The 24,737-nt window shown below is 43.1% G+C and overlaps 2 protein-coding genes across 4 annotated transcripts in view; one reads left to right on the top strand and one right to left on the bottom strand.

Annotated features, from left to right (window-relative positions):
- LOC108440089 (uracil phosphoribosyltransferase homolog) overlaps positions 1 to 24,124 on the bottom strand; it is a 37,393-nt gene extending 13,269 nt beyond the window's left edge. Inside the window, exons 1-7 of one of the 2 annotated variants that reach the window (XM_017718809.2) lie at positions 23,283 to 24,088; positions 23,145 to 23,187; positions 21,679 to 21,748; positions 19,685 to 19,747; positions 19,394 to 19,555; positions 14,322 to 14,420; positions 9,675 to 11,308 (exon numbers count right to left, since the gene is read on the bottom strand). In XM_017718809.2, coding sequence (XP_017574298.1) covers positions 11,202 to 11,308; positions 14,322 to 14,420; positions 19,394 to 19,555; positions 19,685 to 19,747; positions 21,679 to 21,748; positions 23,145 to 23,187; positions 23,283 to 23,509 — 771 coding nt within the window. In that variant the 5' untranslated portion in view covers positions 23,510 to 24,088 and the 3' untranslated portion in view covers positions 9,675 to 11,201. Of the gene's footprint in view, positions 1 to 9,674; positions 11,309 to 14,321; positions 14,421 to 19,393; positions 19,556 to 19,684; positions 19,748 to 21,678; positions 21,749 to 23,144; positions 23,188 to 23,282 lie in introns of those variants that run through there. The other variant, XM_017718810.2, reaches the window with a different exon arrangement.
- Positions 92 to 8,570, top strand: zdhhc15b (zinc finger DHHC-type palmitoyltransferase 15b). 2 transcript variants are annotated; one of them, XM_017718806.2, is made up of 13 exons: positions 92 to 218; positions 316 to 563; positions 963 to 989; positions 1,185 to 1,279; positions 1,382 to 1,502; positions 1,823 to 1,892; positions 2,098 to 2,130; positions 2,346 to 2,466; positions 2,666 to 2,798; positions 3,656 to 3,782; positions 4,519 to 4,631; positions 5,113 to 5,186; positions 5,346 to 8,570. In XM_017718806.2, exons 2-12 carry the CDS (start codon positions 446 to 448, stop codon positions 5,160 to 5,162), a joined length of 1,008 nt encoding a protein of 335 aa, XP_017574295.1. In that variant the 5' UTR covers positions 92 to 218; positions 316 to 445; the 3' UTR covers positions 5,163 to 5,186; positions 5,346 to 8,570. The 2 variants fall into 2 exon arrangements, with proteins under 2 accessions (XP_017574295.1, XP_017574297.1); XM_017718808.2 differs by having other exon boundaries at positions 5,349 to 8,570.
- Positions 24,125 to 24,737: the final 613 nt, after the last annotated feature.

Genomic DNA, 24,737 nt, shown 5'->3' on the forward strand with positions numbered 1-24,737 from the left:
CGTGTAAAGCACCCGTCCGCGGACTGAAAATGCAGTGGATGAAGAACAAAGAATCGCTCAAATCCAGGCTGCTGGACACGAATAAGACTACTGTCATGTGTCCCTGCCACCACTAATTAACCTACCCCGACGATTGACCCGTTCCACCTTAAACTGGGCAGCAGTTTAAGGTGGAACGGAACAGTTCGCGGGCGGATAGGAAGTGAAACTGAAATCTGGTACAAGTTACTAAAGCCCATAATAAAACACTCGTCTTCGCCCGTCAATTCAAGACCATCTGTGTTTATTTCTGTTCGTGTTATTTATTATTTTCAGAAAGCCGTGACGACGCTGTTCCGCCGTCTGGCCGCAGTTCCGTAAATCAAGCGCAGATCCGCTCCGGACTGTTCCGCGGCGAGGACTGTCAGTGGCTGCCGGAGAACATGATCCGGGGCCGGGGTTGAAAATGGCCATTTCGAGGGGGCTGAGATGCTGTCAGAGGATATTTTCCTGGATCCCCGTCGTGATCATTTCGTCCGTGGTGCTGTGGTCGTACTACGCTTATGTGTTTGAGCTCTGTTTTTGTGAGTATCGACGTATTTACCTCAGGTTAGCTCGCATGCTAATGGCTCTCCGGGAGAATAATACAGAAACCGCTAAATGGAAGTGCTTTCTGGTGCCCACGTTATGATTATCTGAGCCAGCTTGTGGTCGTTTAAAAGGATACGCAGGTTAAATCTAATATAATCCCACCTTGTCGACGGTTGTTGTGAATTACAGAGCATCTGCGCTAGTTAGCTTAGCGCTAACAGTGCCTCACTAACTTATACGCTTTAAACCTGAGATTAATGAAGCTGATTTGCCTCAATTTCTAGTTAAAAATCGCATTTGTTCCTCATGATTATGTTCCCACATGGTCTAAAGCGGTATCTGGTTAATGTCTGAGCAGATTAAGTGACCTGTAATGTCTGTTTTTCTTGTAGTTACTCTCCACAACACTCTGGAGAAAGGTAGGTTCAGTTTATCTACTAAAGGGCAAATCCTCCCAAATTCCCTCTTTCACTGCATGTCTGTCCCCTGTTTGATTTGTTCTGATGCCACTCTGCAGTCATTTTGTGATGTTTGAAGAAGGTCAGTTCCCCTCAGATGATGATCTCCACCTCTCCTCCACTTCTTCCTAACATCCCATATGGTTTCCTCTGCAGTGACCTACGTTCTGGTGTTCCATGTGTGCTTTGTGATGTTCTGCTGGACCTACTGGAAGGCCATATTTACTCCACCCTCCACGCCGTCCAAAAAGGTTGGTGTCGTGGGCTTATTTTGGAGGCTGGATGGATGTGTCGGGTGAGCTCTTCTCTCCAGGTCTGACGTTCTTTATGATCTTCTCCTTCTCTTGCCGCAGTTCCACCTCTCCTTTAGTGACAAAGAGAGGTATGAGATGGAGGAGAGGCCGGACGTGCAGAAGCAAATCCTGATTGACATAGCAAAGAAGCTCCCCATCTTCACACGGGCTCAGTCAGGAGGTGAACATTCTCGCGTACTTTGATTTTATTTATAGGAACGGGTGCTTGATTTCGTGCAAGAGTGATAGATCAGGTGGAATTGTGTTGTGTTTGTTGTTATTGTGTGCTTTTCGTTTATGTTTCGTTTATACTTTCTGTCGTGGAAGTCAGCGCATGTCCGATTGCACGTCGGGGTCTGAATGCCTCGACTTTCCAGTGGCGTAACTGCAGTGATGGACGGTAAACGGAAGCTAAAGTGTGGCACTGAATTCAAATGCTGTCAGATGACTCTCCTGTGTGTGTGTGTGTGTGTGTGTGTGTGTGTGTGTGTGTCTCTCTAGCTATCAGGTTCTGCGATCGCTGTCAACTGATAAAGCCTGACCGCTGTCACCACTGTTCAGTCTGTGAAACGTAAGTTTCTTGCCCCCCCCCCCCCCCCCCCCCCCCCCCAATTTGCCCTATCTCTCTCATGCTTTTCGTTCTCGGTTGCTCTGGAAAGAGGATCGCTGTACTCGTGTAATAATTAGAAGGTGTTGTCAGGCAGGAACTTGACCTTATCAGAGAAGATATCTTGATTTTGTTCAATTTAATCACCTCTCTGCATTTTCTTTTGCAGGTGCGTCCTGAAAATGGATCATCACTGTCCGTGGTGAGCGGATATTGTTTGTTTATTTATTGTTTATGTAATTAATTGCTCTCACAGTTGTCACACAAGTGCTTAATGAACAGTGGTTGATCTATGTATCTGTCTGTCTATCTGTCTGTCTATCTGTCTATCTATCTGTCTATCTATCTGTCCATCTATCTATCTATCTATCTATCTGTCTATCTATCTCTGTCTATACACATATTGCTCTCTTTCAGGGTGAACAACTGTGTCGGATTCTCAAACTACAAATTCTTCCTGCTCTTTCTGTCTTACTCCATGCTCTACTGTGTCTTCATCGCAGCAACTGTTTTCCAGTATTTCCTGAAGTTCTGGGTGGTGAGTTTCAATATAATGAGTCGTTTCTTTTGATGCTTTTCATCTAGTTTCCATCTGTAATTACAAATATGTAACCAGTTTTGTCAAAGTGCTAATTAAAATGGTAATATGCTCATTTTCAACAATAGTGGGAATGAATATTCTTTCGGCATCTCCCAGTTCTCAAGCTAACAGTAACGTTTTTTCCATTTTCCTTCAGGGCGAGCTTCCAAACGACCGTGCTAAGTTCCATGTCTTGTTCCTGTTGTTTGTGGCTCTCATGTTCTTTGTCAGCCTCATGTTTCTTTTTGGCTACCACTGCTGGCTGGTGGCTAAGAACAGGTCCACGTTGGGTAAGACACATTGTACATTTCCTCTCCACTGTCCTTGATACTGTTCCAACTAGTGGACGAGATTGATGGAGGAGGAGTAATCAGATCTGGTCCTGGACGGCTGGAGTTCTGGACAGTTTGGTGCTGGTAAGTAAGTGCTGAGCTGTACCACATGTTTTAAAATCACCAAACTGTGCTGGACACTGGCCCCTCAGGACCACAACTGATCATCTCTGTGACAGAATATTGTGCTCAATGTTTTGGCAGTGGTATGAGGTGCAGAAAACATTTGCAGCAGCTTAAACTGTTTTTATGATTTCATAATTGAAATTGATCGGCCGCAGGCTGGGACAGGCGGCAACAGTAATGCGGTCACTGTACCACATTTGTAATGGACTGTAGAGGTGAAGAGGGAGCTGAGCCATAAGGCGAAGCTCTCTGTTTACTGGTCGGTCTACATCCTGACCCTCACCTAAGGTCATGAGCTGTGGGTAATGACCAAAAGAATGAGATCATGAATACAAGTGGCGGAAATGAGCCTCTTCACAGGGTGGCGGCTACACTCTATCCGATAGGGTGAGGAGCTCGGCCATCCGGGAGGAGATCCGCTACTCCTCCGCATTGAGAGGAGTCAGCTGAGGTGGTTCGGGCATCTGATCTGGATGCCTCCCCGTTGGGGTGTACCAGGCACGGCCTACCGGGTACAAAACCCCGGGGTCGTCCTTAGGACCCGCTGGAGGGAATATATCTCCAAGTTGGCCTGGAAGCGGCTATCTGGACTAAGCTGATAACGATGATGATGATGAAGAATTGATTGTGATCAAACGCAGCTCTGTGAGTCAATCTTTCATTGACATGTCCTTTTCGCGATTTTTCAGAGGCTTTCTCAGCGCCAGTGTTCCAGAACGGTCCCGACCGGAATGGTTTTAACGTTGGCGTCCGCAAAAACCTTACACAGGTTTTTGGAGAAGACAAAAGGCTCTGGCTTTTCCCGGTGTTCACCAGGTGAGTAAACGTCAGTGTTCCAGCAGTCATATTCATCATTCATTCATCAGTCCTACCCCCTTAATTAGTGGATTCAGCCAACTGCTGATACAGGTGTTCAGTTACACATCATATTCCATTGTCTCCATCAAAAGCCATTACCAATAGAATGGGATGCTGTGCGGCTAAGTTGTTGGTCTCTGGATCATTGGAACAGTGTTCTTTGGAGTGATGGAGCTGGAGTGGCATTCCAGAACTAATCATCCAAAATCAGTACCTGACCTCATTAATGCTCTTGTGGCTGAATGTGATCAGCAATGTTCCAACATCTAGTGCAAAGCCTTCCCAGAACAAAGGAGGCTATTATTGCATCCATGTTAATTCCCTTGTTTTAAGTTAATTAACACCACATACACACTAGTGGGCAGTGAGGGGAGGGGGGGGGAGGGGGGTGAGGGGAGGTGTGGGGGGCGGCGGCATTGGGGGTTAGGTGTCTTGCTCAAGGGCACTTCAGCCATGTGCTGTCGGCTCTGGGGATCGAACCAGCGACCTTCCGGTCACAAGGCTGGTTCCCTAACCTCCAGCCCACGACAGGCCCATTTCAGAATACGTTAGATGAGCAGGTGTCTGCAAACTTTTGTACATGAATGTCTCTTGTGAACACGGCACCCTTAATGCTCTGCTTTGTCCATCATCACACACATAACTTTGTGCCCCAAATGACATGCATGCAATATTATGTGCTTGTGCTCCCAAGTCAAGGCGATGGCCACTATTTCCCCCTGAGGACCCTGTGCGAATCTCAGAACCCCTTATTGGCCAGTGAGGGGAGATGGGGGGAGGACGGCGGATCAGATGAAGACAGCACAGGTAAGCGAGACACGACAGTAGCACAGCGAGTGCAGACTGTGCCTCGTTCAGCCTAAATTAAAAGCGGCTCAATTACGGGAGCCGATCTAGACGTAATCGATAAGCACTTGCATCTGGAAGCCTGCCTGGCTGTAGTGCATGTCTCTCTTCTAAGAAACATCAAGCTCGAAGATTAACAAATAGCCATTGTGGGCATGACGCTGTGCAGATTATTGATCGTAATCTGTTTAGTTTTCCACTAATGGTCTGGAGCAGTTTAACTAATCATAATACTTTCATTCAGTGTGAAGAAAAGATGATATTCCTTGCCCAATTACTGCTGTGTTTATATAGGCTTAATCACAGCACTGTCAGAAAGCCTGTAGTCATTAATCAGGTCACGTAGCTTGATGTCTGGATGAATTATCAATGCCTATGATGGTTATGTATTCCTTTAATTAGTAGAAATCTTTATTTTTGCTGCCAATCTCTTTCTTTTCAGATGGTGAAGTGGAACATGACCCTTCAGTCACCATTGATGTGGAATACTAATTAATGGATGAGCTACATTTTTTTGTAAGTACAGACTTTTCTTGCTTGATTCTTTACAAAAAAATAGACAAAATATCTGTTGACTGTCAAAATATCTGTTGAATATCTTTTTTGTGTGTGTGTGTGTGTGTGTGTGTGTGTGTGTGTGTGTGTGTGTGTGTGTGTGTGTGTTATATTGACCAGAAGAGCACTTTCAGTTGCTTTAGGCATGAACTTGAATCATATGAAGCACCAAACACTCGGTTGAGGCGACTGCATTCCAAATACTGGGAGACGCACGGAAAACTATGTCCATGGAGCGCCAAATATCTGGAGGGGACCACTGAGTGTTACCCTGTGTTTTTTTTTTTTTTTTTTTAATTATCACTCCTTGATGTTTTCCATCCATGTGAATCCTTTTGAGAAACGCCAAGGACCGTCACTGACTGAGCTCGGGCTTGGACTTGGTTTGTCTTCTTCTCACAAGGTAATCATGAGCTGGATGAGGTTGTACCTCAAATTCTTTCACATTTCAGCATTCAGCTTCCGCCATTGCCAGTGGCAGCCAGCGTCGCAGCGTGTACATAAGGTCCACCTGGAACAGCAGAAGAGGAACTTGCGCCCGTTTCGAGGTCAGCCACTTCCGCTCTTATGCGCTTCCCATCCCGCCTTGAGAAGCTCAGATAAAAGCTGTCCATTTATCCACTGCACAGTACAGCAGAGCATGGCGTCTCTCCAGGCCTTAAAGATGCATCAAAGACTCAATGCTTTTCTGTAGAATCACTGTGGTGCAGCCTAAACGTGTCCACCTTTTTTAGCGAATGTTAAAATTGATATCGTCCTTTTATTATGATGTATAGTAAGTATGTTGGTTATGTGTGTGTCTAGAAGTGCAGATAGGACATTTGAGGTGTTGTCATTTGTTACCCTGGTTGGGGAGGGGTGGGGTGGGGGGGCGTTAACTATCATGAGATTCATTATTATTATTTTTTTAATTTATCATGTTTATTAACGGTGATTCACGAATAAATGTATCATGCCTTGCTGCCATTTTCCACACGGACACTTTACGTCAGGGTGGCCAGTCTTATCCGCAAAGGGCCGCACGTTGCTTGGTCATTGCGACGTGACGTTGGAACAACCCCGCCGTAAAAGTCACAGCAGGTGCAGCAGGTGCAGTTATGAACTGCCGGGGCAGATTTTGTTCAGGGATGTTACAGTTGTTGCTGTTACTGGTGAAAGTCGTGATAGATGTCATGACTGCGGAAGTCCAGAGAGGCCACGAGGCGGCTGTAATTTTCTGAATAACTTATTTCAAAATAACAATATTGTGACCCTGAATAACGAGTTACTTATCTCAAAATAACCAAGTTATCTTAATGAGGTCATTATATTGTGATCTCAAGATAAAGATAAAGTTTGTTACATTTGAGATAACAGGATGATTAACTTATCTCAAAATAAAAATCCATAAAGTTGTAAAGTCCATGATACAAAGTTGTTATCTTGAGATGAGTTATCTGAAGATAACAAATTGTTGTCTTGAAATAATGAGTTGCTTGTTATCTCCAGATAACAAGTTATCTTAAGATGAATTGTCTTGTAATCTCACGACAACAACTTTTATATTGAAGTTATTTATCTTATTTCAAGGTGACTTATTTCAAGACTTTTGTAATGTTACCTCAAGATAACTTATCTTTAGATATGTTAATTATCTTGTGATCTCTAAATAACAATTGTGGTCTATGAGGTATTTATCTTTATTTTAAGGTCGCAAAATTGTCGGTCTCGAGAAGTGTAAACAAATGTTTTCTTTAATTAGATGACGAGTGATTTATCTTGTTCTCTCAAGATAACGCTCCAGAAAATCGCAGCAGCAGCTCATGGCCTCTCCGGACTTTCGTACATGACGTTGGACTTTGACACGCAGCACTGCTATATTAATAAACAGTCATAAGTCGCGTGCGTCATGTTTATGTGTCCGTGTCACGCAGCAGTTCTAGCTAACGAACTGTTTGAAGACGGAGACCAAAACATGCCGCTGTCCTCACGGAAGCACCTGATTCCACCTGGCGACCGACAACCTCACCAGCCCTTTGTGGGTAAGACTGGGGACCCTTGCTTTACTAGAAAAATATGGTATGTCATAATCTAGAACCAGTGTTTTTGCAGTAAAGTTCAGTGTTCTAGTTCAGTGTTCTTCCCGTGTTCCGCTCAGAAACGCCTGATTCGACTGATTCGCCAAGTCTTTCATGAGTTGGATCAGGTGATGAAAGGAAACGAGGAACGGCGGCTGTGCTGAAGGATTTGTCAAACACGGAACTAGATGCTCCGAGTTCCCCTGAAGCTGGCCTTTGTTCCTCTGAATAAAGAGCTTATCTCGCTCTCTAATTCCAGTTCAGAGAGGAGAGCTACTGTTCGTTTACTTGGTTCTATTCAGACAGAATGGGATTAAGTCATGGATCATGCCGACTGTATTTCATATCATCAGCACCACGTCCCTTTCTGGCCTTAAGCCTTTTGTCCGCTTGTTCTTGTGTAAACGCTGTTTTCCGTTCACGCCTTGTCGGATGCCTGTGTGTGAGCCATGTGGTCCTTCTTGAACGGTCCTGTTGATGCTGTTACACGTATTCCTCCTGTTTTCAGAGTCGCCTTCATGTGCATAACCTCTGCAAACACATTTATGCCTCGCTTACAGATATATTTTCAAACGGTACAGTTATGCATTGTTTAAGCAAAGAAAGAATCGGAGCACTGCGTATGATGAACGTCAACATGTGATTAAAAAATGAAAACGATGAATAAAATCCACCTTTTTTAAATATATTTCTTCAGTGGGGTTTTTAAACGAGGAGATCCGACCCAGGGGAGAGTGGAGTTGGCACTGTGTTGATTTCTAGGTCATTCATTCATTTAATCAAGAGCTCTTAATCGCTGCTGTGGGAAGAAAACCCCGTATCTCCATCTCTGTCGTTGCCTGTTGTTTTACATTGTGTGCAAATTTCACGATGAATGGATGAAAAGAAACCGCCCAAGGTGACGTCTGGTTCCATTGACTTACATTAAAATTAAGGCAGTTTTTTTCTTTCTTTCTTCTCTCGCACAACAGCGATTATACAAAGTGTTATTTTTATGATTAACCTTTATTAGAGAATAAAACGTGTTTTCCATTATACATCAGCTGTTATTCTTTTATAAAACTGTATATTCAAAATAGTTCAGATGTATAGCATTTCATATATTAATTTTATTTAATAGCACTGGAAATCCTCTCTATTTTGATATGATTTTAAAGCTAATAAAAAGTAATAACAGCCAGCTAACAAAGTAAATAGTGAGTGGTGGAAAAAAAAATGTATAATGAATTAGAAATTGTGATGTTTTAATTTGGGTTAATAAAAGAATATTAAATAAATGAATAAAGAGGTGGAGTGTCCCGGGTTTATTTTTCACCTTATTGTTCTTTTTAATCCTTCATCAATAGAAGCCAATCATAAAATAAATTAAACATTCTTTTTTGTTTGATTGAACTCTCCTGTTATGGTCAGCAGTAAACAGCAGTAATGGTCCTGGGTCAAACTGGCCTGACGCATGTTTAACCATCCAAAATCCTCCCTCTGAAATGAGCCCCTCTAATAAAAGAGCATCACTTCATTAACAGCTACTAGCGCCGCTCTGTAGGCGACCCTGCCCGTCTGCAGGGACAGCAGAGGAGGGGAAAGTTCAGCTCCTCACTGCTGGGCTTTAGTTACATTTAGGGATCAGACGCCTTCAAAGAGGGGGGCAGTTATTTATTATCACCCCCCTAATTCTTCAGTGATGTGAAGCTGAAGTCAGAGATTCTCCAGATTCTTGCTAAAACTGTCCCGTTCCACCTTAAATAGTCCAGCAGTTCTGACGCCTGAAGCGCCAGAATGCAACTGCTGCAGCATTTAAGGTGGAACGGGACAGTTAGCTAGGTAGCTACTGAGACTTTAGCAAGCTGTTAGTGATTTTTTTGCTTCTTATGAAGAAAATCAACCAAAATAAAATAAAACCACATTAAACTAAGATAAAACGGTGTTTATTGTTATTTTTAAACAGTGAAAATTCCCACTTTTGTGGGTTTCTTTGGTCTCTTGTTCTGCGTCTCGCTGGTTTTTCTTTCTCTCATATCTCTCTGTCTGGAGTCGCTGAAGAGCCTCCGTCTAGAGGGTCATGGAGCCCCAACACTTCACCCCACCCCTCTATCTCAACACGAATCGGGACACCCCACCCCTAGACGAGAACGCGGAAAATGGAGAGTAGGGCTGAGTGTTAGGCCCAGTCCCATTTCACCCCTCGCCCCCGAGTGTCTATTTTCAGCTAAGATGTTCATCCTTCATTTGCTGCTGGTTGGGTTATTCCTATTATAATGTATGACATGTTTGGGATACACCAAAATAAAAAATGAGCCCCCCCCCCCACCACCACCAACTCCCCCAGTCTTCCCTAGTCCACATTCAGGAATTTCGTGCGTGTGCATGTCCATGAAATAAACACAAAGAAACAGACATTTTCAATTTCTTTATTCAGTAAATCTCACTGGAACCCAGACTGAGCAGGTGCTTCTCTTGTGAGTTGGAGTCACCAGTGCTTAATCGTGCATTTGCAAGTCTTCTTGATGAGGTTCTGATTGGTCACGAAACTCATGTGACTTTCAGTCACAGACGCCACAGGCAGCTTGATCTCACACTGCTAGTAGCTGTGAGTTCTAATCACAGACATACAGACCTAGATGCCGCGTTGGGTCCAGCCAGGCACGTCAGTGCCATTACAGAGCGGCAGTTTAATAAAGATACTGTCCACAATTCCGCTGTTTCAGGAATATCGCCCTCAGAAAGCGGGACAGGGTTATATATCGGAGGGAACGCAGTGACCCCCGCTCATGTCTGTGTGGTTATGTGGATATGACCGTGTGGTCAGTGAAGCCCAGAGAACCTGCTGATGTGGTTGTTTCTCCTCTGGTTTTATATTAAGCTCATTTCATTGAACAGTCTATTCAGGGGGTCTTAACTTTATGTAGTAGTTATTTATTTACAGTGGTGGTTGATGCTTTTAAGTTCTAGCGTTCCTTAATCCGTGTAGATATTAATAACAGATTAATGTTAGAACCTTCTTACACGAAGTCAGGTTCTTATTTGCCAACTTCTTGTTCAAATTTTCCCATTCCACCTTAAATGGTGCAGCTTCAGGCACCAGAAAGTGACCGCCGCACCATTTAAGGTGGAACGGTAAAACTCGAACGAGAAGCTGGCGAATAGAAACTTCACCTTCGTCCTTCTTGCTGTGTTCAGGGGTTTATTTTATGTTTATGTGTATTAAGATTAGAAGGGATTCACTCATTGATGGATTTGCTGATTGTGTTTCTCGCACTAAACTCGGTTTTTAGCGTCCGGTAACGTCCAGACTGAATACTTTCCTGCTGGTCCAGACGGCTAATTAGCTCGATCAGTTAATGAAGTAGTAAAAGCCATCGAGAGCAGATCCGTGCAGACTGGATTCATCTGTGTCTGGGGATTGTAACTAACAGATGTGGGGAAAATCGGTTGAGTAATAATGAAGTTGAGGCCGATTTAATCCGAGACTCTTCGTCTCTCAATACGAGTGAATCTGTTCACAAGCAGATCTTGACCTCTCCAACAGGGTGGACGCCTTGGACAGAGAAAACCAGACAACGCGGCATCTAGGAATGGACATCTATGGTTCTAATACATTAGGTGCAGCCTCATTATGACAGTTTGCCTGGTGTGGCTCTAGACTCTACACAAAGAGGTACATGACAACAGTTTGGTGCCCAATCTATCTGAGACCAACTACCAAGGACCCGGTTATCATCTGACACTTCCCAAGCCAACAAGGAACCGGGTGGTGAGAACACAAACTACTGCAATGCTCTTTATTCTTTTACCACTGCAAGACAAAACTTATAAATAGCTAAATCGTTAAATAAGGCACTTCAAACCGTTTTGACACAAAGATGAGATGAAAAAACATCCCCAAAAGCGTCCACCAAAGAGGGAGGCCCAACCAATCCAGTCAGTCTGTTCCAAAATATTTCTGTCCAAAGTGTATGGGGGAGACGGAATGGACCTCAGTGGTCAGTATGGTGATGTCTGGAAACTCCTCGATGATGGACTTAGCCCCTAAAATCACAAAAAGGCCTTTACTGAATCAGATGTGCATAAGAATCTTTTAAAAATGGCATATCGTCACTGTCAGGACGAAACCTCGTCTCTCCGAAACAGCAACTTTATATAGAAGGGAAAAAACCTTAACCTTAAAATCCTGTTATCATGAATTTTGAATACAGGATAAAAACTGACATTTTCATGATGTTTAAAGAGGAAAAAATAGACAAAAATGATTTTCCCTCAACAGCAACGTTATGTAGATGGGTCAGTCGTATTCCTGAAGGTCTCCAAAACCATCTCAGATTTGCTCTTTTTGCTTACTTTTAACAAAACAACGTGATTGTGCCCAATGGATATGTTTTGTTTATTTTTTGAGAAAAAATCGTTAAAAAGCAGGTGTGGCCTTAAAACGTGCGCCAAGTCACTTTAACAATTTTCAGGGATTATCAGTGCAGCCGGAGCTTTTAAACACCTCAGTGTCACTGCTGGACTGAGAATAGTCCACCAACCAAAAGCGGTGCTGTACCTGTAGCCTGCATTACTGTCTTTGGTAAAACAAGGTGTATTTGATACTTCATAGTTTGGCTGAAGATGTCTTATACCCTACATTTATTAATGGAATTGGGCTCTGTTTAACGTACGCGTTCATGTGCGATGGTGTCAGTCGGTCCCGGGGCAACATGCATCTGAAGTGTCTGGAAATGTGATTTTCTTTTCATTTTTAAATGTCTGATAAACCAGAACCTTTATTACCCTCAGAGAAACAGAAACATGCATATTTGTAGAGTCTGTTTTGGTAGTTAAGCCTCCCTTAAACACAGGGGTCTCAAAGCGAGTTCCTCTCGTGCCAAGCACTGCAGACGTCAGCGTTCTGCCTCATTAAACACACCTGAGTCATCTCATCAGCTAATTAGCAGGGCCTTCGTGAGTTGAACCCGGCAGGCGTTGCTTATCTCATCCACAGTGGGCCGATGTGGCTACAAACTTTCATGCCATCCAAGCAGAAGACTGAGACCAACACGTGGAATCAGGTGTGTTTCTGCTTGACTGGAATGAAAACAGGCACTTTGTGGACAAGATCTAACCTCTGCAGAGCTGTGGGCTGGAAAGAACCCTGTTTAACACCCCTGCCTGCAACCAAAGTTTAAGTTTCAAGCGTCTAGAACCAACAGCTCAAGAGTTATGACTTTTCAGAGTTTGCAGGTTTTTCTGCAGTAGTAATTTTATGGTAAATTAAGGCCATGTCTAGGTCAGGGAACCAGCCTTGTGACCGAAGGTTGCCGGTTTGATCCCGAGCCAACGCGCTGTACGTGACTGAAGTGCCCTTGGGCAAGACACCTAACCCCCCCAACTGCTACCCGGGTGCCGTGGATAGGGCTGCCCACCACTCTGGGTAAGTCTGCTCACTGCTCACTAGTGTGTATGTGGTGTTTCACTGCATGGATAATAAAGGGTAGCCTAACTTTTTTACAGTCTAAATCTCAGAAATGAACGAATATAAGGATACCATCACATTACCAGGCTGAAACAGCACAAATGCAATTTTTTTGCCTCAATGTGATCCAGACCTCATATTTTCAGAGCTTCTGTGGAAAAATCAGACCTGAGCCACTTTCATGTGGTCCTAGGTCCAATTTGTGGCCATGCGACCTTAATAAACTTAGTAAGATTGCATTGTTGACGCAAGTGGTTCATTTGCATGGCGTTATAGAGTTGCACGGATTTTCACGGCGCAGATTCGTTCACGTTAATGATGGATACGAATCACACACACACACACACACACACACACACACACACACACACACACACACACACACAACAACATCAAGCAGTGAGGCTTGTATTGTGAATGTAGCCTACAAGCTTTAAAAATGGCACAGTCTATCGGGCACCACACAGATATCCGTATCTAGACGCTGCATTTGTCTGTTGTTCTCTGAGTCGATACGTCTGCGCGTCCACCCTGTTGGAGAGGTCAAGATCTGCTTGTGAATAGATTCACTCGTATTGAGAGACGAAGAGTCTCGGATTAAATCGGCCTCAACTTCATTATTACTCGAACGATTTTCCCCACATCTGTTAGTTATAATCCCCAGACACAGATGAATCCAGTCTGCACGGATCTGCTCTCGATGGCTTTTACTACTTCATTAACTGATCGAGCTAATTAGCCGTCTGGACCAGCAGGAAAGTATTCGGTCTGGACGTTACCGGACGCTAAAAACCGAGTTTAGTGCGAGAAACACAATCAGCAAATCCATCAATGAGTGAATCCCTTCTAATCTTAATACACATAAACATAAAATAAACCCCTGAACACAGCAAGAAGGACGAAGGTGAAGTTTCTATTCGCCAGCTTCTCGTTCGAGTTTTCCCGTTCCACCTTAAATGGTGCAGCGGTCACTTTCTGGTGCCTGAAGCTGCACCATTTAAGGTGGAATGGGAAAATTTGAACAAGAAGTTGGCAAATAAGAACCTGACTTCGTGTAAGAAGGTTCTAACATTAATCTGTTATTAATATCTACACGGATTAAGGAACGCTAGAACTTAAAAGCATCAACCACCACTGTAAATAAATAACTACTACATAGAGTTAAGACCCCCTGAATAGACTGTTCAATGAAATAAGCTTAATATAAAACCAGAGGAGAAACAACCACATCAGCAGGTTCTCTGGGCTTCACTGACCACACGGTCATATCCACATAAACACCACACAGACATGAACGTGGGTCACTGCGTTCCCTCCGATATATAACCCTGTCCCGCTTTCTGAGGACATTCCTGAAACAGCGGAATTGTGGACAGTATCTTTATTAAACTGCCGCTCTGTAATGGCACTGAATGCAGTCCAGCAGCGACGTTGACCTCCCCAAAATGGCAGCATTGTGGACGTGCCTGTCTGGACCCAACACAGCATCTAGGTCTGTATATCTATGGGGCACAAATCTGAGACGACCAACTGTTCATGAATGTTTTGTGAAATTAAGTGATCTTCACATCCACACTAGCACTGTCTTACCGTGAGGAGTGGAGAAAAGGCTGAGGAGGATGATGTGTGAAGGCTGGACACCATGATCAGTCAGCACCCTGACTGCTTCAACGACCGTGTTTCCACTACCTGTGGGTCAATATTTAAGATGGAGAGAAATGATTTTCCATATTGCACATTTAGTTTAACAGTACTATTTATTTATCTGTGCCCCTTTGCTAGAAATGTTAACCTTGTAGTTTAATGCCTTTGCTGTGAATAAAGTTCAGAGCTACAGCAGTGGTGTGAGAACTAGGACAGGTAAAAAAAAAAAAAAAAAAAAAAATCCAACCAACGCCTAAGACTGAACTTTGTAGGAGAAAAATGGAAGGAATAGGAGGGAAAATATTCCTGCAGGTTTCCTGGAAAAATGGAAAGCAAGTCTGCCAGGAAGAATGAAAGCTGTAATTAATAAATAAATAAATAAATGTTTTCCTGTAAATCCCAGTAAAATTATATTTATATTATACGTCAATTAGGTATAACGTTCTGACCACCTCCTTGTTTCTACGCTCACTGTCCACTTTATCAGCTCCACTGACCGTATAGCTGCACTCTGTAGTTCTACAGTTACAGACTGTAGTCCATCTGTTTCTCTGATACTCTGTTACCCTGTTCTTCAGTGGTCAGGACAGTAAGTGGAGCTGATCAAATGGCCAAGAACATGACATTTAAAATCTTTCAGCTAAAATTTTAAGACCAAATGTGTGTCAACAGAACTAAAGGAGCTGTACTTGTTGCATAATATTCAGGCAGCTACTCACTGTTGTTAAATCAGCGTGTTATTATGTAACATATGGCTACCGACGTCACATAATGCACTAAGAATGATGCACAACAAGCCGTTCTATGATATTTCAAGCTGGATTTGTTACGGAACCAGATCAGATTTCCAGCATCCTCTAACTAGTATCATCACTAGAGATCGGTGCCATTCTGACCCACAAATGAACACAACAGTACAGTCCAAACACTCAGCGCCTACCTCTTAAACACAGTCGCCTCCACATTAACTTGATCACAGAAACACAAGGACAATGAGTGCAAGGTAAACACATCATAGGACGGTCCTGACCTCTTCCACCCTCCCTTCAGAATGAATGAATGTTTTTAAGAGGCACTGATAAAGACTTTAATGTACAGTGCTGTTCGGCTTCGACCAGCACACAATGGTTAAGTGTATTAACGGCGGGCGTAAACCACCCATTACCACGCTATTTTCAGGGCCCCATCCTCGTGCTATTCAGCACTTGGTGGGTAACTGGCAGGCGCTGTATAATTTCCTCGTGAGAGCTATAATTACCCTCTGCGGCTGAACGCAGGCTGAATGAGCTGGAAACGTGGGACAAGACGCAAAGGTCAGCTAGAACAGAGCAGTAAGGTGGGGGTGGGTGTGGAGGGGGGGCTCTTTGATTTTACATGTCTAAAAGCAGGCTGCGAGGGAGTTACAGGTGGACAAAATATTAGAGATGACACTGACAGTAATGGACCAGTGGTGGAAGTCCACAAACCCTGTACCTGAGTTAAAGTAGAGACACCCAATGTAAAATATTCCTCCAGTAAAGTAGAAGTTCCTCCCTTTAGACCTCCACTTGAGTAAAAGTACTAAAGTATTTCCCTTCAAATGTACTTAAGTATAAAGTAAAAGTACTAAAAGAGGAATTCTGGCTCTGATGTCCTGTTATCATTTTTATAACCAGACTGGCTTCATGAACTCATTTCAGGTGAAAGTCCTCCAGCGTCTCTCTTGGTAAACCAGTCTTTTAATAGAACGTCATTAATTAGTGACGCTGACGTCTATTAAAATGATCAGAAGCACAAAACACTGAAGGTAAACAGTTTCCATCAGGGAGAACCGAGTGGCTCTGAAATCACTTTTTACACACAAGCAAAGTTTCAGTTTCAGATTTATTTACAACTTAGTTCAAAGTTTAAGTTGAATAAAAACTGGCTTTAAACTCAGGATCACAGATGAGCTCCTTTACTATGTTGATCTGTAGGCGTCTGTTCATAAACATAAACCAGCCCAAACTCATTTACTATAAAATGAAATGGTGTTTGTAGAAATTCAGAAAAAAGCCGCGTCAGTCTCGACTGCATATGTGGACGTATTTCTATATTGAGCTCTATTTACACAAAGTTAGGTTAGTTCATCATTTATGTTGAACAGACTCTCCCAAAGTTTTACGCTGCTGCGCTGACGTTGAACCGCGTGCTGCACTGGGTCGGTCTGACCAACAGGTCAAAACCCTGTTTTTTTTTGGTCCAGCTGCCCCCCAAGAAATTCTTGTTACTTCATTGTTTTTCTGTTTATCTGAATTATGAATGTGACTTTATTCTAATGTATATTGTGATAAACTCACTGCTGAGGTCAACTGCTTAAACATTTGCTCAGACGCCTAAAACTTTCACACAGCACTGTGTGTATATATACACACACATACATACATGTCTGAGTAGCTCAGGGTCTCCTGAAAATAGCAACATATGGCATGTGTGACTGTCACATGTAAATTCTAGGGTTCTAAAGGTTAAAGTCATGAAATGTTTCTGTGGCTAGGTTAGCTAGGCTCTCACCAAAACACACTGAGAACGAAAGACAGAATCTGTTTGTTTGGTCTACAGAAACAAAAACACATGCGTCACAATCACTGGCTGGACAGAAATTCACAGGAACATAACGTTACTGACGCATGTTCCCGTTTATATTTCACTTTCAGTTGACAGGAGTGTTGCAGGGCTCTCCATCGGTCATCCCTAACTTCCTGTTTTAACTGGGTTATAAATATGATGTGACTCACTGGCCAAATTCCCAAAGAAAAAGACCATTTCCGCTTAATTAAGAAGGTTAAAACAATCAGAGCTTTAATGAAGCTGCCTGGAACTTTTACCTACACACAGTGAGGAGGATGACTGGTTTTTTGGTTTTGGTTTAGCCCGTGTGTTCTTTGTTTTGGTTTTTTAGTCCAGCCCCCTTGTTTCATGGCTCCACCCCTGATTGTCTCCACCTGTGTTCCCGCCTGTCCCTCATTTACCCTGTGATTTTTTAAGCCCTGTGTTTGCCACTAGTTGTCGCTGGTCTTCGTTGTTTGTAATGTTTGATGTGTTTTGCTTGTACTGTCGTTCTATTGGATTTGTTTGTCTGTTTTGAGATTTCGTCATGTCGGACTCTCGTCCACTTCGTGTTGGATATCTGAACCTGGACTGTCTCGACTATGACCCTGGATTTGCCCTGAATAAAAGTCGTTTATTCCCGCATATGCGTCCGCCTCCTCGCTCCCCGGCTTTACACTTACTGTTTCTTTTGATTTTGTGCGATATTACTAAGCTGGTCCTGACTGCTGCAGCCCTGGATGAGTGGAGCTTTGTAAAAAACCCTTGCTGCTTTTGCAGCTTCGCTATCAGATCTTCAGATCAAAAAACAAAGCAAAAGGGTTGCCTTCAAAATAAAAGCATTGTAGTTGTATGTCGTGTACCTTTCACAGTGTAATAGGTGTCATAGTTACACAAGTAGTTACTTTTCACTTCTAATTTACCAACCATCTCACCGCGGGCCAGAGATAGTCAGAGGGCCCGGTTGTGGATCTCTGATCCAGAGATATTCTGTTTTAAGGAATTCTTGCTTGGAGTTATTCTACAATCTCATCAAGCACTAAAGGAGAAGACTCACTGCTGTTATGTTGGCAAAAGGAGATTTGGCCATTTGTGTATTTTTTAAAAGATGAGTTTTTGTTTTTTTGACTAAACTAACTTCAATTAATGATATTTTTTCATTTTTCATAATTTTGGTATTTCTAGTGTGTGAGATAGTTAACCGAAGAAATTTCATTTTTCAACCTTTTTTCTACATAACTTTACTAAGGATGCCCATAATTACAGAGCTGACTTTAGCTATGATGCTACTCCACATACATTTTATGAGGCCACGGTGAAGGAATAGCAGTTTGTTGGGTGGAACTTTTAAAATGATTTATTTTGTGTCACCTTTTAAGATGCTACACATCCTGTGATTTTATTGACCCAAAATATTCATTTTCCGCCCTTTTTTCTTATTCCTGTGCCTTTAAGACTGATATAGAATCACGTGAAAAAGTTTGGGCGCCCCTGTTAAAATGACATTTTATTTATTGATTTTTCTACATAAAAATTCAGGAACACACTTCTGCACATTTTCACACAAAATTACTGTTTATTTGCTGAACATGCTGGAAAAACAAATGTAACATGTGGCCTGTGCAAAATTTATGGCACATTTAGGCCCAGTCCCATTTCTCCTTCTTACCCCTACCCCTTGTTTTCGAGTGTTGCCCCTTGTTACTGAGCTACAGGGCAGTAGTTGAGATCTTCCCTCTGAAATGAGACCCTCTAATAAAAGAGCATCACTTCATTAACAGCTACTAGCGCCGCTCTGTAGGCGACCCTGCCCGTCTGCAGGGACAGCAGAGGAGGGGAAAGTTCAGCTCCTCACTGCTGGGCTTTAGTTACATTTAGGGATCATACGCCTTCAAAGAGGGGGGGCAATTATTTATCAATTTATTTAATTATTTATTATCACGCTTCAGGCCAGAATGTAACTGCTGCACCAGAGGACTAAGGGCTCAGTGGTAGGGGCATGGGGTGAAATGGGACTGGGCCTTAATATGTTTTATTTTTTCCTAAAATGTTAAAATTTTGCACTAAAATTTTCAGCAAAATGCCAGATTTACGTTTGTTTATTGTAGTGGATTTACGTATTTTCACTAAAAGTTTTCTTCTGATCAGGTGTATCCAAACTTTTACATAAGGTTGTATGTAAATGACCTCTGTTCTGATTGGCTGTCCTGTTTTGCGCCTCACTGAGAAAGCAGTCCAGGCTAAAAACCTCGTAAGTCCTTGTAACCTTAGCGTGAACAGGTGGCACTAAACTGCTGTAGGCTGAACAGGTAGATATGTGTAGATGTGTTGCAGTTCATGGCTTTAAAATCCAGGGAATTCATACTGGTTTCCAAAATAGTTTCCACAAATTGAATGATTTGAAACTGTAACAGCGTTCGTGAATCGGCCTCCGGTCATTCGGTACTTACTCAGGATGGGGTACATCAGCAGGACTTTGCGTCTGTAAATGTCAGGTGGGAACTTTGCGTAGTACACTTTGGCTTTCAGCGTCTCTTCGTCACTCTGTATAAGAATCTTGCCAATGCGAATGGACCGGCAGCAGTCTCTCAGGCCCTGCTCCATCGCCTCACCTGGTCACAGGTGACACAAACGGTACGTCTCAGTAAATGTCAGACTTCAGCTCAGGAAACGTTACTTTAATGCGTGTATTTTGTTTGTGAGGTGCTGGACTTGTTAAACGCAAGGGCCATTTGACTGACCACTCCTCATTATGCTGACACCACAGTTGCCTCGTTCAAACCGGACACCTTCATACTTGTATCCTGGAAGACGAGAAGACGGAAAAGGGTTATTCGTGAACAACTGATGTGACTTTGGTGCTCAACGTTTGATATTTAGATTTACAAAAGCGCTTTGTTGTCCACTCTAAGGATGTATCCCAGCTAGTATAATCAGATTAAAGTCCAAAGAACCTTTGAGCTGCTAAGACAGATCTGATATCTACAAATACCAATACACAGTTAAGACATAGCGTAAGTGCAATACAATGCATTTCAGTAAGTACTTAGATCAGTGCTCGCTTAAGTGCTTCACAATGAGACGGGTCTTCAGTTCGCATGAGAGGGGGTCTGCTGTTCAGACAGCCAGTGGAAGCTCTTTCCACCACCTGGATGCCAGGACAGAGAAGAGGCTTGAAGAGCTTGAGATATGGACTTAGTGTTGACCATTGCCATAAGGTAGGAAGGGGTTGGTCCATATTTGGCTTTGTGGGCAAGCATCAAGGTTTTAAATCTGAAGTGGGCAGCTATAGAAAGCCAGTGAAAGGGCGGCCTTCCTAGAGAGAAAGGGTCGAATCCGCTGGACGTTGTAGAGAGGATACCTGCATGGCTGCTTTTGACGTACTCTCTTTAAAAAGATGGTTCTCAAAGAACCCAGTGCATGATAAAAGGGTTTTTCAGATAGACGAAGAACGTGTTGTAGTTGGTTTTATATAAAACCCTTTCTGAAATCGGCTCTATATAGCACCAGAAAGGGTTCCACAATTGTTACAACTCTTGTTAGAACTCTTTTGGTACTATACAGAACTCTTTTTACTCAGTGCCTCATGCGCAGAACTTTGAGAAATTTGGGTAAAACATCATTAGTGTAAATATTTTAGCTTATATTTATTTATAATCCTTTATACTGTTAATTTTTGTGAATGATAGTTTATTTTTTGTCTTACTTTTTACTTTTAGTATTTTTTTAATATATTTGTGTGTGTGTGTGTGTGTGTGTGTGTGTGTGTGTGTGTGTGTGTGTGTATTAAATACTAATATTATTTATTTAATATAATAAAATCTTTGAAAATAAAAAACAGAAAATTGGCATGTGCATATGTATTCACCCCTTTGCTATGAAGCCCCTAAAAAGTTCTGGTGCAACCGATTACCTTCAGAAGTCACATGCTTAGTGAAATGAAGTCCACCTGTGTGCAATCTAAGTGTCACATGATCCGTCAGTATATACACACCTTTTCTGAAAGGCCGCAACACCATTAAGCAAGAGGCACCACTAACCAAACAACACCATGAAGACCAAGATCTCCAAACAAGTCAGGGACAAAGTTGTTGAGAAGTACAAGTCAGGGTTGGGTTTCTCTGATGATCCCCTGGAGCACCATCCAATCCATTATCATCAAATGGAAAGAACACGGTACCCCAATAAACCTGCCAAGAGAGGGCCGCCCACCAAAACTTTAGAGGGGGTGGATAGTTATGCACTCTGACATTTTCTGTTATTTTGTCCTATTTGTTGTTTGCTTCACAATAATAAAAAAAAATAATCAAATGTTCAAAGTTGTAGGCATGTTCTGCAAATGAAATGATGCAAACCCTCAAATAATCCATTTTAATTCCAGGTTGTGAGGTAGCAAAACATGAAAAATGCCAAGGGGGTGAATACTTTTGCAAGGCACTGTAGAACATCTTAGAACGGTCTTCAAGCATTTCAGGCATTCAAACAGTATTTATACCGTGCATTGTAGCTAGATTCAATCTACAGTTAGAACAGACCTGCTACTGTTTCCACTGTAAATTGACCCGAGGAGGTTCTGAAGGCATTTCACTGCTATTGAAATGCAACAGACCTCTACGCAGGTTTAGTTTGGACAGCCCTGCTGCAGGAGGTCCAACTCGGTCCAGTTCATGAAGATCATGGAGCTGTGCGCTTTCCTGGGGAAATGGTCAGTCAAGTAGGACGTCAACATACTCGCCTGTTGGTGTGGTCACAACACATTCAGTATACGGCAACTGGTTTAGCCCTTCTTCAACCACCAGCCGAATCTATGAACACATCAAGAGTAGTGACTTGGTCTGATGGATTCGCTCACATATCATTCTGACGCAAAAGAACAGTAAATGGCCAAAGAGGAATTTCACCAACTTTTCAAACTTCTGCATAATTGAATTGATGTAAACAAAGTAATATTACAGAGGTTAAGTGAGAAATACTATCACTCTAAAGAAACTTGGAGTCAGAAGTGTTCACAGTGATGGTGACGGGAACCAGATGTCCGAAGAGTTTAACGTCTCTACACTGCTAGAAATGAAGGTTCTGTTCAGGTACGTTTCTCGTTCATCAGGGTCCAAACAGTGTAGATGTTCCCTCAAAGCTCCAGCAGTGGGTTTAAGGTCTGATTGTGGAGCTTAAATCAGGTTCTCCAGGTGAAAAGTTGGTATTTGTTCCTTTTCATAACCGAATGTTTTAAAACAGAGCAGTAGAGTAAAAGCCTGGAGGCGAGGCGGGGCGGGGTGTGTGGAGTCAGTCCAGCTTAGAACAGATCATTTCAGTGGATTATGGTTCAGTTATGTTCCCTGACTGAAGGCGCTGAGATGGAGCCTTGAGGGTTCCACCCCAGGGAACTGACCCAGTGACAGTCCAGTATGTTTATTTCTGAGAGTGTAAACCTAAAATTTTGACCTAAAATGTGTTTTCCAAAAGCCAAGGTGGAACGGTTCGTGCGCAGTGTTATAAGGCAAATTAGTGGCCAAACATACGGTATTTTTTTAGATTTATTCTAGGTTACCATTACCAATATTACACATAAGGGCTCAGAGGACACCTGCAGGTTCAGTGGTCAGTTTGGATAGTAAATATAATGTCTAGCATTGTAGACACTGTGACTCCTAATTCCTGTCACCACCATTTCACATCAGACCGCTCTGAATGACTTTGTTCACATCTCAGTGCGTATACATGCACTCAATAATCCAATCACAGCCTGACTTCTGCAGTTATCCGATTATTAAAACGGTCAGGTAAACACCACACTTCCACCTAGGAATCCGATCTAGGAATCCGACAAACCGGCTGGATTTCAGCGCATGTAGACTCTTACTCTGATTTCTATCGGATTTCTTAGTCGCAACACTTTTGGAGTGGCCCTGAAACCAAATAAAGGGTTTTAAATGTTCTTCATCTTCTAGATGATGCATGTTCATATTTCTGGGTAAAGTGGGGTGTTAGGTTTGAGTTTATTGGCTGGTAGCAAAGCAGAAGTGCGATCTGACTCAAGCAGATGTAAACGTGTTGATCGGATTACAGACCAAATCTGTTTTTCTGCAGTTATCGGATCATGAAGTGCATTTAAAGGCACTCAGTGACTGTAATATGCAGCAATTTTGAAAATTCGGTGGTCTTCCCCTTTAAGGGAGCTTCTCTGCGATGGAAAACTCTTACCAGTCTGTCAGCACAGAACACGAAATCCCCTCTACTGGTGGTCCTATGGGACACACATGAAACGTGTTAGACTAACACAGCATGCCTTTATGTTCGACAACATACAGTGCGGATTAGGACACAGTCTGGCCTCCTCACTTGTCCCTGATTATGGTCTGTAGTTCTCGGACTTGGTCATTTAGGGGTAAGAGCTTCAGCTGGGGCCCCAGCTCGATGTGTGAGTGGCCGTTTTCTGGGGTTTCGCACGGCTTGTCCTGGGAATCGCTGTCCGAGTTGTTGCCACTCGCGAAGCGGACCTGCTTCATAGTGGAATGGTCAGGGTGGGCGCTGCTGCTGCGGACCACCTGCTGGTTCGGGCAAGGCATGTTACTCTGCGGAACTGCGGCTGATGTCCTTTTCAGAAAGAGTCCAAGAAAGTGTGGTGGTCGTCACACTAAACTCAGAGGGTCGAGGCCTGAAAGTGCGGCGTGTATCTCACAGCCCGCACATGGCCGCGTGGGTGGGTTCACTGTCGGAAACAACGACGTCTGTTGTTCTCCATGCGTGGCGATACGTCTGCGCGTCCGCCATGTTGGAGCGGTCAAGGTCCGCTTGTAAACAAGTTCACCTGCGTTGAGAGACGAAGAGTCTCCGGATTTAATCAGCCACAACGGCCTTATTACCCCGCCCGTTTATAATCCTCAGACACAGATTAATCAAATCTGCACGGACTAGCTTTTATTACTTCATTAACTGACCGTTCCGTCTGCATCTGACGTTAAAAACCGACTTTAGAGCTCCGGTAAAAACACATCCAGCAAATCCATCAAGGAGTGAATCCCTTCTAATCTTTACGAAGACGAAGCTGAAGTGGCTTCCTATTCGCCAGCTTCATGTTCGAGGTTTCCCGTTCCACCTTAAATGGCGCAGCACTCACTTTCTGGTGCCTGGAGCTGCACCACTTAAGGTGGGATGGGGGAAAAAATACTACATCAAGTTAAGACCCCCTGAATAGACTGTTCAATGAAATAAGCTTAATATAAAACCAGAGGAGAAACAACCACATCAGCAGGTTCTCTGGGCTTCACTGACCGCACGGTCATATCAACACAAACACCACACAGACATGAGCGTGGGTCACTGTGTTCCCTCCGATATTTAACCCTGTCCTGCTTTCTGAGGGCGATATTCCTGAAACAGTGGAATTGTGGACAGTATCTTTATTAAACTGCCGCTCTGTAATGGCACTGAATGCAGTCCAGCCGCGATGCTGACCTCCCCAAAAGTTGACCACTGTTGACGTGCCTGGCTGGGCCCAACGTGGCATCTACGTCTGCGTATCTGTGGCCTGTGTGAGCTTTTATTTTTTTTTATTGTTATTGGATTGCTTATAAGTATTGGTGGTATCATCAGATACATTTACAACAACTTGTAAAAGCATTTACATTACAGTGGACCTCCAAAACCAGGGAGGAGATGCAGACAAATAACAACAACAAGAACAACAACAATAATAATAATAAAATGATAAAATAGTATGACTTTTATATTCGTTGGTCTGATGGATTATATAATTCTGATTGAACTGAGAACCATTTGTCTGTGAAATTAGAC

This window comes from Pygocentrus nattereri, chromosome 8, assembly GCF_015220715.1.
Source record: "Pygocentrus nattereri isolate fPygNat1 chromosome 8, fPygNat1.pri, whole genome shotgun sequence".
Lineage (NCBI taxonomy): Eukaryota > Metazoa > Chordata > Actinopteri > Characiformes > Serrasalmidae > Pygocentrus > Pygocentrus nattereri.